At 36.8% G+C, this 16,573-nt stretch overlaps 1 protein-coding gene across 1 annotated transcript in view; it reads right to left on the bottom strand.

Moving 5' to 3' along the window:
* The window catches only part of NCOA2 (nuclear receptor coactivator 2), a 187,225-nt gene that overhangs the window by 69,265 nt on the left and 101,387 nt on the right, over nt 1-16,573 (bottom strand). The window contains exons 4-5 of the mRNA XM_080338682.1: nt 6,103-6,204; nt 5,056-5,228 (exon numbers count right to left, since the gene is read on the bottom strand). Coding sequence (XP_080194808.1) covers nt 5,056-5,228; nt 6,103-6,185 — 256 coding nt within the window. The 5' untranslated portion in view covers nt 6,186-6,204. The remainder of the gene's footprint in view (nt 1-5,055; nt 5,229-6,102; nt 6,205-16,573) is intronic.

Below are 16,573 nucleotides of genomic sequence, written 5' to 3'. Positions count from 1 at the left end.
CTAGCATGTCTCTCTTCACCAAGTATGTCTTCTCCCAACGTTGCTGAGCTTTCACATGGTGATTCATTCTGCCCAAGGTCTGTCTTTTAAGGCTATTCTAAAAACAAGATCTGACAACTCAAAAGTGTACATTAACAGCTAGACTGGTAATTACCAGCCTTATATCCCTTTCCTTGTACTACTGAAAAGCTGATCTACAGAGCACAAAACCTCTTCTGAAACTGGTGACACATATAAGTTGAACTCCGCAGGAAAATGGAACTGAGACACAAAATCACATTCGGGGATACTTCGGCACAGTAAGTTATATCCCACCACATATGAATCTACATAAGACAGGTGGATGCCATCCAAAAAAAAAGGCTCCAGAAAACAGAAAGGCATGGAGAGTAGAAGGAGAACAGTAAGAGGTACAGACCTGGAGTTTAATAAAAGGCACTCAGAGGACCTGAGAGAAACACCAACCAACCAACATGTCTTGTATTTGATGTCAGGACACATTCTTCAGCACTCCAACTGAAGGGGTCAGAGGAGACAGCTTAGCTAGAGAAACTGCTGAAGAAGCTTAAGGTGATCTTCAGCATTCTCTGTACCTACTGCATTGCTAATATCCACAGAAGAGGGGAAAAGCACAACTAGGTAATGAAGAAAAGGAGCTTTCAAAGCCTGAACCAGGAGATGTTCAAGCAGTGAAATGTAACAGATAATTTTTGCTTTAAAATGTGAACTATTTACCTGCTGAGACTGAGATTAGTATGATGGATAAAAAGAGCTTAAAATTAAGGGCAAAGATTTAATTTTTATATCATACTTAATAGCTAGAATAAAAACAAACGAATCAGCTAAAGGAGTACAGATCAACCAAAACAATAATGAAAAAGAAAAATGCTAACATAACGAGAGGAGTCAGGCAGATGACAGCATTCAAGGAAAAGGTCTACTGTATGTATGAAGTCAAATCAGATTGATGTGAAACAGAACACCTCACTGGAAACTAAGGAAGAAGAAAATCCAGACTCCTTTTATTTGCTGTCAGAATTTTGTTGCCTTCAGATATTAGAAAACACTTTCAGCTGAATGCAATTGTCTTAAGTGCTGAAGTTGTTTCTTAAAAATAAGGTAGGATCCTAAAATCAATCATACATTATTTTACTAACTGTATTTCTCAAGTACAATCAAATGGCTTTATAGTTTCCTGGCTGTCTGGCACATAAAGTACCATTTATCCCCAGTGGTCTTTACACTCACCCAAACCAAGCTTTTTTAATTAGGCACACGCAAATTGGAACTTACTGTGCTTGTACACATCTGTGTACATTATGAACACATCTGCCACATATATGACTATTATTCTTTCAAAGTAACAACACAGACTGCAAATAAAGGAGAAATTGCGTTCAGTACCATGTAACACAACCATAAAACCACCATTTCATACCACTTTTATGCTATAAATAAAAAACTGTATGAAATTTTTGCCAAGTGCTTGAAAAACAGGTCTCAAATCCCCAGTAGAAATATCCACTTAAGATTTACATGAATATAACTCCTGTTTCATCTTCATGCTAAAATCACAATTTTTCATCTCCTCTGGACATCCAACAAATCTCTATCCAATCACTGTAAGATAATACTGTAGAAGTCCTCAGGAGAAAATTAAGCTTTTTATAAAGAAACTTGTCTTAATTTTCCCAAGTACTGAAAACATTTCAAACCCCAGATTAAAACTACATGCAAGGGTTACATCTTCCAAATATCTTTAATTCTTCTAATGAAATTCAGCTACATGCATACATTTATAACTTGCTTACAAATTGTAATAAACTGAATCTCGAACATACCACAACTAACAATCTTTGAAGTATATACTGTGAGAAATGATATAAAGATAACAGATATAGTATTGCAAACATATATTTGCATGTAAAATAGATCAGGGTAACATTATGCTAAATTATATAGTATTACTACAGCAAAATATCTACTACTTTTTTCAGCTACTAGCCCAGCAAGCTTGACATGGGAAATGAATATCAATGTGTATTTCTTTCTCCCTCATTTTCATTCCTAGAACCTAGAATAAAGTCTCCTTGTCAAATTCCACTAGCAGCTACAAAACCTATTGCTTTCAGTAGCTTTACAAGGTAGTTATAACTGACTGCGCTTTTACAAGTAGCGAGACCTTAATGTGTGATTCTATTTATAGACAAAGAAGAAAATTTGTGAAGAATTTTTAGTATTTCAAAAATCCAAACTCTTCACTAAACCTTCTAGATAATGAAATTGTAAAATAAATTTTCACTAATTTAATCTAATCTGTCTTTGAGGGAATGCAGAGCAGACCCACTGCACAAAACCTGAGCAGTGCAGAATCACTCAGAAATTTCAGGACAGTAATTCAGTTTTCTCCTACAGGTATTTAGTGTAACACTAAAAATCAAAAAACACCTTAACTGCAAGAAAATATGATTTTTTTAAACTGAGTCTTCTGGCGCTTTACACAAGTACAGTATTATTTTCACAACTTTGCTTTAGAAACAGACATCTTTAAGATGATACAAGTGTTTCACCACTGCAAAGATTTTCTAACATCTCTTGGCAGTGGAAAGGCAATCAGAAAGATTTGGGACAACTTAAAAGTTAATGCTTTTAAATGCTGAATATATATATAAGCACAGGATTCCCAGTGTGAGGTGATAAACTACCTAAAAAGCATGATACATGCGACAGTAATAGCCCCTTTAGGCCTCCAACCTGTTTGGCTTGCTTAGGTCAGGGGTTTTTGTGACACTCAACAGTAGTATAGATGTCCTGTATTCATACAGTTTGAGAGTTTATTATATGTGAATGCCATTTGTTAATGAAATGCCTGATCCAAAACAATGTTGCATTTCAGAATATGCTGTCATTGGAACTTTTTTAAAATGGAAAAAGCCTTTTAAATTTGCTATTAGAACAAGCAGATGTAGCTTCTATGTAGCCATTGGCATACAACTTTTAAATTAGTTTAAAAGAATAATTTCAAATGCTCTAATATTTGTTTCTAGATCCTGAGACACTATTAATGACCACTTCGAAGGTCTCCATGTCTTGCAATGCCCCTTAGAGAGGCTTAAAGTCTAGTCTGTACCTGCTGTGAGTTTTATGTAAAGGCCCAAACAGTTATCAGACACTCTTAATTGTTCTCAGTTGAAGAACCTTGTGCAACAAATTAACATCATAAAAGGTAATTTAGTATCTGTATTGCTCAAGGGTTCCAAACTACTTCTACTTGTTGAAATAATAAGTATTCATAGCACTTTAGTCTGTATTTAGAATTGTATTTTCAGTTGGTTTTGCAATAAAACTTTATGAGCTTAGAAAGTCAAGTGCACATTCAGATCTGGTACAATTCTGGCCCACGATGACTTAAAGAATTTACATGTAACCTGGTCTGATGAGTGTGAACACTTTATAACAACATGAAAACTGTTTTTATGTTATTGGTCCTGAACAACAAAACCCTGCATTAGCCACAGTTGTCAGTAGTTAGAGACAGATTTTTGGTCTGGAGGTTCTAGAACTGCTGAGAGAATTACCAAGTGGACTAACAGATTTTTCTCTGTGTACCCACTTCCCAGGAAAACACAATTTTTTCTCCTTATCCATTCTTCGGAAAGGATACAAAGAATGTATTTCTTGGTGACAGCAAAACAAAAATCCAAACGTGAAAGTGAGAAAAGGAAGGAGAAAACAAAATAAGGTGTGTGTGTGTGTGTGTGTGTGTGTGTGTGTGTGTGTGTGTGTGCGCGTGTGATTATCTCGAAAGCCAGCAGGGTGCAAAACTATGATGGACACTGTGCCAGGTTAAGAGCTATACTTCTAACATGGAGCACAGTAACTTCACTAAAACACTCATTTTAAAAATTACTCCAACCTAACAGCAATTAGACAAGAACAAGCTGAAAAACAGGAGCATTAACCAAGATTAATCCATTAGAACCATTTTGGAGGCAGCTGACACAATTTGACACTTTCCATTTAGCTTTGAATAGGCTGTTGTCTGAAACGGCAGACCTACTTTTCTATTTGTTTTAGAAATAAATCCGTATCTAAATTATGCAACACGTAATCTGCATTTTTATAACTTCACAGGTACAGTATGGAAAAGGAAGCATTATTTTCCCACAGACATCACAGAACACCGAAAAAGTGAAAGATACTAATTAAACTGTTTGAAAGCAAATGCAATTGCTCTAAACACAGTTTATAAAGAGATTGCAATCTTCTACATTAAAACGATATGCACCTACCTCAACAATTTAAATGTGCCCCAATGACCTGAAGTGCTATTCATGCCTGCTCAGACACACCTGTGCCACAAAACCCACTTCCAAAAATGTGAAGTTTCTAAAAGATTTGTTTATTTGTTTGTTTTTCTTTAAATAGGAAATATATCAAAAGAAAAGAAATACAAAACTAATCTTCTATACAAAGAACCGGAAGAAAACTGTCACGTTCTCTGGTTTACATTTATAACAGGACCCTATCTAGAGATTAGAATAGTTTCAAATCTATTGTAGTTGAGGATATGATGTCATCATTTAAGGGACGCAGATAATTTAGTCCACAACATCTATTCATATCAACAAAAGAAAGCAAAAAGGGGGATGCAGAACACTTTCATACCCCACTCTCCTGGTTTATTCCTTTTTTACATGGATTCATCATCCATGTAAGCATGTATAAGCAGTCTTTTTATTTTTTCCCCCAAGACCTTCTGCTAGTTTAACTTCTGTAAAAGCATAACTAATTGCAATTCCATTAGATGCACACATTGGACTGACTCAATGTTCCTCTCTCTGGGCAGTTTCTGAATTTTCTGTAAAGCTTATTTTTAAAATTCTGAACACGATACTTAACACACTCCATTTACATAACATTACAGAATTTTTCATTACTGATTAAAAAAACCTGGGAATTTGCTAAAGAAAAGCTGAAGAGACTATCAAGTTTGCCAAAAATAATGTAACAATCAACACAGAAAATATTCAGTCAATTAATTAGTCTTCTTACCTTGTTCTTTTATCTGACGAATTTGCTTCACAGTTTCTTTCAAGATTGCACATTTGTCAGGTTTAAAGTTAAAGTTGTCAATATCATTAAAATTTGCAAAAATCAGTTCTGCAAGTTCTTCTATGTATTTATTCTCTTGCTCACGATTGCGTTTCTCGGTGCTTCTTTTAGGGCTGAAAGAAGAGTTTATGAAAATGTATTTAATGTCAGCTTGTTTGCTTTCTGGCCAGTTCAAAGATAATTTCAAATGGTTTGAGACTACTTTAACAAACAGAACTGCCTTCTCTCACTACAAAAAATATAACTTACAAGCTTCTCAAGCAGAAAGGTTTCCTCTGGAACAAGCAAAGAAGCATTTAAAAAAATCACTTATTTTTGCCCAGCAGTTATGTTTTTGTTTCAAAAGAGTTTTGGGATATTAAGTTCAAAATAGAAGATTAACTGGTGGGAGGTGGGATTTGAATATTTACAAGTCTCCTTCCTCATCACGTCGAGAATCCAAGGAGCATCAAATAGTGACAAGAAGTAAAAAAAATAAAACAGCTTAGAAAGTTAAACCAAACAATCCGTACTCCCTGCATCCATGTGGTGATATGAAAGGCAGCCATAAGAAAAAATGCTGAATGAGTGGTTATGCTTTAAAAATTATTTGTGTTGCTAAGGCAAATGCTATAACACTGCAAAACATTTTTCAAGTCCCTGATTAGGATGCACAAGCAAGATGGTAAAAAACAAGTAACTGAACACTCTCTGCAGTAATCAGCCAAAAAATATTTTTACATAGCTTCTATATTGTCACCTAAATGGTATATTTTGGCACGAGACTGGATTTAAAACAAACAAGACTAAGAGAAGACAATAGCTCTCCACTCCCCATCCCAAATCCCACAACAACACAGAATTACTAAATCAGAGTAGTTTGGTACTGTCTTGTCTTTGCAAGAATGGCTAGTTTGTAATTTTCTAATGACTAAGAAAAATATGTGCACGTGTAACATTTTTTCTAAGTCTTTCTCCTTCAGCATTTTCAGACATAAATGGTCTAACCTGGGTCCAAGCTGATCGGGATCCTTGCGCTTTCTTGACTCTGTCCTGGATGGGTCAGAGGTATTTTCTCCCATCCCACTCATCTTGAACACATATCAGCAACTAAAATGAAGAAAGTGCAAGAAAGGTTTATGGTGGAAAAATCATGAGTTCTGTGTTCATATTTCTAAATTTCTTCCATGCTCAGTTCATTTTTTACTCAGCAAATCTATCATTTGAAATTGTTTGAAAGTTACCAATAAAAATAGTGTTTGTGACCCCAATAAATGCTATACAAGACTCCTTCGGAAGAAAATTTGTGGTGGGAAAGTAAAGCATTATCATCTCTTTGATTGTTACTGTTTACGTAAGAAAAGATAAGTATGTTTTGTGCCTGGGTTGCTGAATTTTCGTGGCAATTTTGCAAGGCTGAGTGAGGAAAGACAAAGGAAAAGCCACAGTGCCACACAACCAGAAAAACACAACAGAATTGAAATACATGAAACGAAACATGTATCCCCACTACATGAAAAGGTAGCACATGCTGCTTTAGTCAAAAATCAGAAGATAATGCTTGCAACAAGTACACATACAATATCATAGAAACAGAACATCTGTCAACACTAGAGATCACTGAGGAACTGATAAAATATTTTGTACATATAATCTACCTCATAAAGAAAACATCTTGTCAAGCTATGGTGTTGAGACAACAGCAGCTGCTTATAATTTGTGCAATAAACAGCCTGAGGAAATCTTGGCTCACTCCTGGTCATCTGTTGTCCTGCACACCATCAGAGCATCGTCTGTCCCTGATTACAAGCCCCTCAATAAGTATCGATATTCTGGAGACAGAAAACACTACTACAAAGGACATGGGGAGATGATGTAAATGATTAAAAAGCTCATGCAACACAGGGCATGTATATTTACATATACATACACACTGTCAACATTTTAAGAACAACCCACTTCAAGAGCAGCAAGAAGGCCCAGGTTCTGCAGCAGAGCAGAGCTGAGCTCTCCAAGGGAAGATCCAACATCACAAACTCCATCATTCTGTACTTGCTGGGGCATTCCCAGTGACCCCAGTCAGGGCATTCATGTTCCACATCAACGCTGACATTAATGCAGGGCATGAAACATCTATCACAGCCTCCAGCGGGGCCTGTGGCATTGGCTGCTCCTTTACAACTACATATTTTACACTGATACCTAGTCCCAGCAGTTATGCCCTAATTTATCTAAACACAAAAGCAGAAATATACATTTGTCTAACTAGTTAGGAGCTAAGCACCTTATTGAAAATACGCAGTTTCACAAGCATGCAGCAACATTGCTCCACAGAAGGAGCAATATACTGTAAAGAAAATAATTTAAAGAGAATTTGTGGGGACACAGCAATTCCAGGTCTCTGTCACTGGAGAGCTGGAACCATCCTTGGAGCTCTGTTCCAATGACTAAATTTTTCACTGACTGGTGTGAGAAAAAAAAACACATCAGCATGATGAAAGCCATATATTTCTGAGATCATCTTGGACTCTGAGCCAAACTCAGATGGTGACAAAGTTCAGAAGAAAAATCAGGCTGGGGAATCCCTTCATTTCTTATGCTTCCCAAGTAATACCAGAGAAATATAAATTGGTTAGCTATTTTTCTTCAGAAAAGCAAGTACAATCATTTATGAAAACCTGTCAAACATTCAATAGTCGTCATCTCCCTCAAGAGGAGTGAGAATTAAAGTCAGAGTAAGAGGGAACACCCTCTTCCACTCCCCCTTCCTCCCTAAGAAAAGAAATCCGAACAGTTATTGACAGTTTCCCCACCTACTCCATCAGCCTTACTTTGAAGGGAAGATTATTCTTACAGGAACCAAAGTTTCACCTGTGGCTTCACTAATGCATAGCTCAATTCTTCTTGCATTCACACTGATGCTATTCTGTAGGAACTCCACTAGGTCTATGATAACAACCTTTAGGGGACACATTAACAACTAAACTCCCATCACAAACATCTGGAATTCATCCTTCTGCATTTAAGGGAACAAAAGCGGTATAATTATTATGAAACTAGTACCTTCTTCTCCCCATATTAAACATAATGTCTGGGTCGAAACAAACATTTTCTTTATCATTAGTATTATTTCATTTGCACTTACAGCCCATTACACCTTTTTCTCAGCAGAGAAATGAGCTACCCATTTATTTTTACTCAAAGTTTTTCTGGAAATTTACCAGCTACTACCATGTTTGCTTTCTGCTCTCCCTGTATCTTAACTAAAAATCATATTCTATACCTCCTCAAAGATGTATATAGGCTCAGCAGCTCCTGTGCTGTAGGTGCCAGTGTTCCAGAGCAGAATGCAAAATCCAGAACTTGGTGCCTTGGAAAGTAAGGAGCTGGACAGACGATACTAAGTCAATCTAAATCTCACAGGCCAAAATGAAAATAACTCAGCAGTATCCAGTACACAGTAGTAAATTCAAAATGTTGTGTCCCCAGACCCTTCCTCCCTAGGTATTTAGGGGCTGACCAGGACTGACAGAGTTCTGCTATTCTCTTGGGATTCAGAAATTCCCTCCTGAGTTAGGAGACGTGAGAAAGAATCACCTTTGAGAAGCTATGGATAGATAACCTGCTGCCCTGCTTTTCCAAAATACTACATACCAACAAAAACAGCCAGAAACTGGGCAGCAGAGATTCAGTTCCCACTTTGCAGAGGGGTTTCAAGTCTGTATTTTTCTACATGTAGGACAACCTCCTAGGTGACAGGCTATGGGCCTGCCAAAACTGGACATTTACAAAGCAAAGAGGGCAACATTAATTAACTCTTGCAGTGCCGTGGGAATTTTTCGGTGTGTGGTCCATACCAACTAAACTCACAAGTAAGTACTTCAAACACAGTCTTAAGACACAAGGGATTAAGGTCTGAACCCCTTAGGCTGAGGATGAGAGCAAACATGGATCTCCCATTGCTCAGCAATGACCCTAACAAGTCAAGTCAAAGAGGCGAGCACCCTCCCACTTTACTCGTCTTTTAAAAAGAAAGCAGCTATTTCATTATTTTTTCCGTGAGCAAATTCACAGGCAAAATCTACATATACTACTAGATAAAGATCTCTGTAAGGTCTAGGAATCTCTACAAATTTAATGTGACATAAGCAAAGAACTAAACCCACATCTTTCAGAAGAAAGTAGTTCGGAGCACATGTAGTACCAAAGAACAGGTACCTAGGAAACTTTCAAGCAAAAAGGGAAAAAACTCACGAATTTAGATTGGAATTGATAGATTAATATAAGATATACAAATGTCTGTGGGTCAGGAGCAGCTGAATTGCCTATAGTGGTTTCTAGTTCAGCCCTAACTCCCTCCATACACATTATTTTATCCATCTTAAAATTTCTTGGTTATTCATTATTATGAATAGTTTTATAATGCACAAAATTTCATAACATTCAATAAATTAATATTTTAAACAAGATAATTCAGAAACTTTTAAAGTTGTTCTAAATATTCTTTGGCTACAGAACCACACAGCTTCTCAGACTTGAAGTTTGATTTCTTTCGGGAAACATAACAATTCAAAACTGAAGTGACTGCAAGTAGAATGACAAGTTACAGGCTCCAAGTTTTACTCCAGTAAACCTCCCCTATAGCGAACTACCTTAGATTAGAAAGCAGCATTCACCCTGCTCCTCTGATCTTTCTATACATCTCTGCAGGAATTTGCAGAAAAAAAAAAAAAGAAAGATAAAGAAACTGAACAGTTCAGTTCATTCAGCGCTTTAGAATAAACAGAAATGTAGTATCAGCTCTTCTATATGTCTCTGAAACAAAAATCAAGAAAAAGTGCGTAAGGTTTATTTAGAGTGGTATAGAATATGAAAAGGATTAACCAAATTAGGAATTAGTAAAAGCAAAACTAGCAGTAATCACTGCATTGAGGAGCGAGAGAGACATGTTTGTTAATGAAAAAAATAGCATCACGATATGTCAGATGCTGAACTAAACCAATTTTTATTTGAAAGTAAATGTCTTACGAAGCTGAATTTGAATGCATGTCTTGCAGAATGAGCTGTCATGCAAGACCAGGCACTCCCTTTTGTATTGTCTAAGTTGTCTGCGAGCTGTACTGCACTCCAAAATACAAACATAATATTCTGCTATGAGGTTAGTATTTTGCCTCCAGTGGTGGTAGCAGATTTTTCTTCTCAATATGTATTAAGGTTTTCTCCATTTTTCCTACCAAAACCCCCTACAAAAATAAGTAAGGGCTGAACTTCAAATGCTGCCTCAGATGTCCCTCAAGCTTTAGTTCCACTGGGCATCAGTGAGAAGCAATGGAAAGATAAATATACTTACTGGCAGCATTTTCATTTGAGGAAGGAGATAATTAGAGAATCAGAATTATTATTACTAAAAATACCTAAAGAACTAATTTTAGTCTCCCACAGATGACCTGTACCAACAGGATATCTCAGGTCAGTATATACTTACTTTGTACTTACATTTAACACCAGAGGCATATTTTCCTGCTCTGTTTTGCTGACACAGGCCTAAGCATCCAAAATACTTGTAGACAAAATCTCGGTCTAATTTTTCCAATTGCTAAATGCAAATCACAAATGCTGAAAATTTAAATTAATAAACTCTTGGATAGTATACATTAGTAATTAGACGCATTGAGACCTAACCGGCTTCTACCAGATGTAAAGAGATTAGAAAAGACAAAGCATGAAAGAGGCTTCAATTAATTTTTTTTCTTGCTATCAGTAACAAAACAATAGTTTCTACTCTCATCATGACAGCACATCCTCCTTCACATCCTCCATCAGCAACCACTCAGAGTACACAGAGAGACTTAACCTAATTATAAAGCAATAGTAAACATATTTTTACACGACATTCATCTTTCAAAAGGGAAAAAAAAAACAACAATGTAAACCCAAAAATAAAACACATGAGAGAAGAAAAATAGAAGCCTCTTGAAGGAGGACACAAAGAAATACTAGCACAAATCAGCTGTGTGAATTTATAACGTCTCCTCTACTTCTCATGTGCCACAAAGGAACATGGCATACAGACTAAACCTTCCAGCACTGATCCTCGGCATCAGTGAATCCAGTTAATCATCCAGAGTCAATGTAGAAGAAGATAATGTGCATTTTATCTCTTATCAGGGCAGGCTATCTTCCAAACAAGGCCTGTTAAACTGTCAGATTTATTATAAGCCTAACAAATGCAGTTAAAGAATAAATGAGGATTACACCTTCAAAGCTGTTATTTCAATCTGAAAAGTAGCAAACAAAAGGTAAAGTACCATATAGCAGACAATCAGGTAGCAGTACTATACTACCATGCTTCCAGTACATAATGCATGCACTTAGTGTAGATACAACTGATAAATATAGTAGTGGCTTATTAAAGTCACTGTTTTATTGAGTAATAAACAGCAAAAACACTGTTTACTGACCAAAAATACTACAAGTCAGTGAAAAGTTTGGCAAAAATTTTCTCTTAACAGCCCAACTTAAAAAATATAAACAACTCATACTCCTGTGGTTAATTATAAACTCTAACATACACCATTATAATTCATACTTTTTTCCTGTGAAGTTCTCATGACTAGAAGCTTTCAGTCTCAGTTTCAAAATTACTGATGTACTCTGTGTAGCATTAATTCCGGTAGAGGCCAGAGGAAAGTTGGAAGTCACATGCAACTTCTGATTCTTCACTTTTTTCCCAGCTTAGGAACTCTTTTTTTTTTCACTGGCTGCATTTCTGAATCAGAAAATATTTAGTATTGATACACACTTCAATCATCAACCCTTTTGAAGAAGGCAATACTTACTAGCCACTTTCCCAGGCCTCTAAAGGAAACGGCTGTCAGAGACAGGATAAGATGCCAGATCAGAAACTGGAGCCACTGGAGGCCGAGCTTTTACTGGTGAGCCACAGCAGGGCAGGAGGAAGGGCTGCTCACACTCCCAGCACTTTGCATCGTAGCACCCATCAGAATCCAAACCAGCTAACTGAGTCCCATGCACCATCCTGTGCTCAGACAAGTTCAGCCTCCTCATCTGCAAACTTTGTCTTGCCATAGGTATTTTGAGAAATTCAGAAAGACATGAATAAGAGTTTGGAAGTGAGTAAAAAAATAGAAGTGAAAGTCAAGGGAAATAAACGGAACAGGGTAAAAAAACCCAACAAACTCAAACCCTGTATTGTCTGGTAAAATTAAATTAAAGCAAGAGATCCAATGCTAAAAAGTTTGACAGAAAATAAAGTTAAAGATATGTTAAACTATCCTCCTGCATCCCTGGTATATCTAAGTCATATATTCTACAACCAACTACTATACCCATCCTTCATCACTGAACACCAGGAATTGGGATATACCCTGAATGAAACAATGCCAGTCTGTTAAAATAAGCAAGATGTCCAGTACCTCAGTTGGTGATGGTAACTTCATATTAAAAACACAAATTAACTTATTCGATGGTATGTTTTTTTCCTGAAGTAGTCCTACCACTTTCACTATAGATGAAACTGCCTAAAATCTTTGCCATCCTACAGCAGTCATGCAGTATAAAGCAAAATCAGAAAACAGTTTCTACAAGGAAGGTGGTAGCAGCAAACTGAAAATCTCTAGTTTTGTACTGAAGTCTGATGTGCATCCATAGGCTTTTATATCTGGAAATAACACTTGTAACTTCAAAGATACACTTTCATTTTGAAGGAGAGACTATTACAAATAACATTAAAACAAGGTTTGTGGTAATATTTACTATCTTCTACTTTGTTCTTGAACCCCACAAACTAGAACTAAGAGAAGGAACATTGATTTACTAGCAAATGTCATTGAGCCTCTGTATAAAAGAACAGAAAACTGGCTCCAACACTTAGTACCCACATTTTTGCTCAGTCTACAAAAAGCTGTAACAGACTATAAAGGAATGTTTAAGCCAAAGGCTCCTTCCTCAGCAATATCTTTTCCCTTACTCCTGTGTAATGGCTTTAGAGTGGTGTATTAGACAGTAAGAAGAAGACATATTCCATTTGCAGCCTGAAAGCCAATAATGCTCATGAATTTTTTAGCTGAAAGACACTTCAAGATGCCACTGGGAAGCTCGTCTAATAAACACATTAGGCTGCAAATGGGCGGCAGCAGCTCTTTTAACACATGCTGTAACAATCAAATAAATGGCTAACGTTAATGTTCAGTGTTACAGCCTGGTATTTAATAGGACTTTCCTTAAACTCCACCTAAATGTTGAAGGAGAAACAGTTTTTTCTCAGCTACTCAAAACCACAGGTTTGAGAAGACCCTGGTTCTGCTGGAGACTTTGCAAAAGCCCCTCCAGGCTGAGCCCAGCACGGTGAGATGGCTCCTACCTCTGTATTCCCATAGACTAAGGCTCTTACCAGAGCCACTCACTCAGCTGCTCACGGATTAGCCTACGTCAGCCACCTCTAATATGCCCAGGAATAGCAAGACTAGGCTTTCATAAGACAACAGAGGAAAAAATATCAGAGGAAGAAAGTACCATTTTTAAGATAACATACACAAGGTTTGCTCCATTTCCACTTTTAAAAAAGGAAAGGTCTGTTTTCACCAAAACCTTGTCAAAGAGGAGGAAGGGGGTACTACTGTAAAACATTGTTCAAGATTCTGTATCATAATTTCAGGTTTGGGATTCCACCTCTCTTCTGTTATCAAGAATTGTTTCTGATTCTTAATACACAATGACAAGAGAAATGTAGCTTAATACAACTAAACGTCCCCTTAAAACACCAGATTAAAACCCAAAATCCAATGACAGAACATTATTTGTATATATACCAGTCACTCTTGCATAATTTTGTTTGTGGTGGTTAACTAAATAAAAGGAAAAAATAAAAAATAAATAAATTTTTAAAAAAGACATTCCAAAACTATTTAATCTTTGAGTTGCATTTAACAAGTATCAAACTACGCCTGAAAAAAGAAAAAAAATTAAGCCTGCAAGCATTTTCATTAGAAGAGTCCAAATTCCCATTTAGGATGTTTATTTAATCTAGATTTTTTCCTTACATTCACAATTATTAACAACCTCACTTACAAGGCTGATTTAGAAGCGTAGTATTTCAAATGTACTGTGATTTAATATAAAACTTTGTGAACAGCATAGCTGACAAATGAAGCAAATCTAACAACATAGAAAAGGATAATATTATAGGAAACTTTGTATTTCAATAGCTTTCATTTCCAGTTGATGGTACTTCTGGAATAGTGAGTTAAGCACATTTTAACTCCTACTGAAACCTCTTTGTCAATCTCAGTTTCAAAACTGTTACTTGTCCACTTAAATCCCACACCAACTTTCCCCCCCAGAAACCACCAAAGAGAAAGGGAAAAACCAGACCAGGGAGAGGGGAAATGAAACAACTGCTCTCACAAGTGTAAGGCACCATGGAAAAATTCAAACCCAGCAACACTTTCTAACCTCCTAAATATATCTGATACAAATGTACACATTACTCACAACACCAGTAAGCTTATACAGTTCACTATGATTTTCAAGATGCCTCCTTCATCAGTGAGAAAAATATGACCAATCAGAATTGACAAAGGAATTTAACGCATCTCTGTGGTGTGGGCATGACTACATTAGAATTTAACTCCAGTTAACTGCCTGTCAAATACCAGTCTGTTTACTTTAGATAAAGCATATTCCATTAATAAAAAGCTCAGAAAACTGGGTTCTGTAATGGTAAAAAGTAAAAAGCAGAGGGTGAGCCAGAGAGCTCAGCATCATGCTTCCGTATCAGTTGTATACAGTTAAGCAATAGATAGAGTTATTAAACACAAGGTATCAATCCTATCAAATTTGAATTTGAGCTCCATCACTTATCAACCCATTTCAATGACTTCACACAGCTGAAGAGGTGTTGGTCCTCCTGGTCACTAGGATCAATTTAGCATCTCTACACACTCAGGTGCTCTGTGATGTACAACCCAGGCTTGCACTGGTGCCTCAGCAAGAGCTGCTTATGTTGCACGCCACCTTTTGTGGCTCTAACCTGCCATCAGAATAATCCTCATTCAGTCCCAGAGTGGATACTGTTACTGAAAACACATGATCTCTCTTTTGCTGCAGTTCAGAAAATCCAGCTCTATGTGTATTCTCTGGTGTCTAACCAAAAATTGAACTCACATTTCTGATTTTCACACAGCTGCAGCACTAAGAGGTTTTGTTATTCTCTTCTATCCAATCACCTGTAACTACGAAGCATGTTGAAACTTCAGGCCACTATTTTGAATGCACTAAATTAAAACTCTGATTTGCAGGAAGTGTACCTAAACATTATCTAAAGCATTTCTACACATTTTCACATTGTTATCATGGTGAATGAATAACCTCCTTCACACATACCTACAAGATACACTTATATACTTCACATTTCCTTCTAAAATATTGAGATGCTCTCATAAGCATGCATTTATTTTAACAGTGTAAAATAATGAATTTTCAATTTAAGAATTAAGAATTCAAGCTTCTTTGTTGCAGCTTTCAAGTTAACAACAGATCGAAGTCAAACATACCTAGATGCAAGTAAAATAAATGCCAGTACTCAGCTCTACAAATGGCTGTGGCCATAGTAAAGTTAACAGCTGGCTATGAGGTGAATTAGACTTCATGTTGACATCCTCTGTCATTCAGGGATGTGCTGGTGCCCACATGAGGTTCAAAACCCTGTACCACTTCTTGAAATCATAAACCCAAGTTATCTTCTTCTATATGGTACCTGGTTTACCCATCCTCTCTGCCTCTGGAATGCATTTAGAGCATCTCTCTCAGAAAACTCAGCATCCTTCTCAGCCTATAAGGAGGCTTACCTCAGCCCTGGTCACAGAGGGTGGCCTAGTGACAACGATGTGGTCCCAGATGTTATGGGAGAGACCAGACAGGGTTTGGCCCCTATTCCTACACCATATTTGCATGAGCAAGTAGTTCTCCTCAGCAGTGCTTCCTGATGATACTGGTACCCACATCCGTAACACCCATTTATACTGGAGCAGCAGCATAAGACATGAGAATAAAATTCTTATTAAAGTTTGAAGAATCAAACTAATACTTGCTTTTTGAGAGAATACAGCAATATGCATAAAAGACAGCACTTGTATCATCTCTCACCACGCAGAATTACAGTTTTGTACTTAATACAGATGTGTGTTAGATGTAGGTCAAACTCTCGGCAAAGACAGAGTACTAAGTACATTGTTACTAAGCACAAAAATAAAAATTAATAGAACAAATGTCAAAGCCACACACAAGTGCCTTGCAAACACTCAGGAAGTACGATTAACTTGATAAAAATTACATCTCTGTAGTAGCCTGTACACCCTAATCAAACATGTTCTTAACACATACCTGAGTTTAAATACTGACCTGTGAACACAACTAACAATTACTAATGACTTCAAATTTCACGTCGGTCTTCATTCAT

This window comes from Nesoenas mayeri, assembly GCF_963082525.1.
Source record: "Nesoenas mayeri genome assembly, chromosome: 2".
Classification (NCBI taxonomy): domain Eukaryota; kingdom Metazoa; phylum Chordata; class Aves; order Columbiformes; family Columbidae; genus Nesoenas; species Nesoenas mayeri.
Note: the sequence above shows the minus strand (reverse complement) of the source record. Positions and strands in the feature narration are given on the sequence as shown.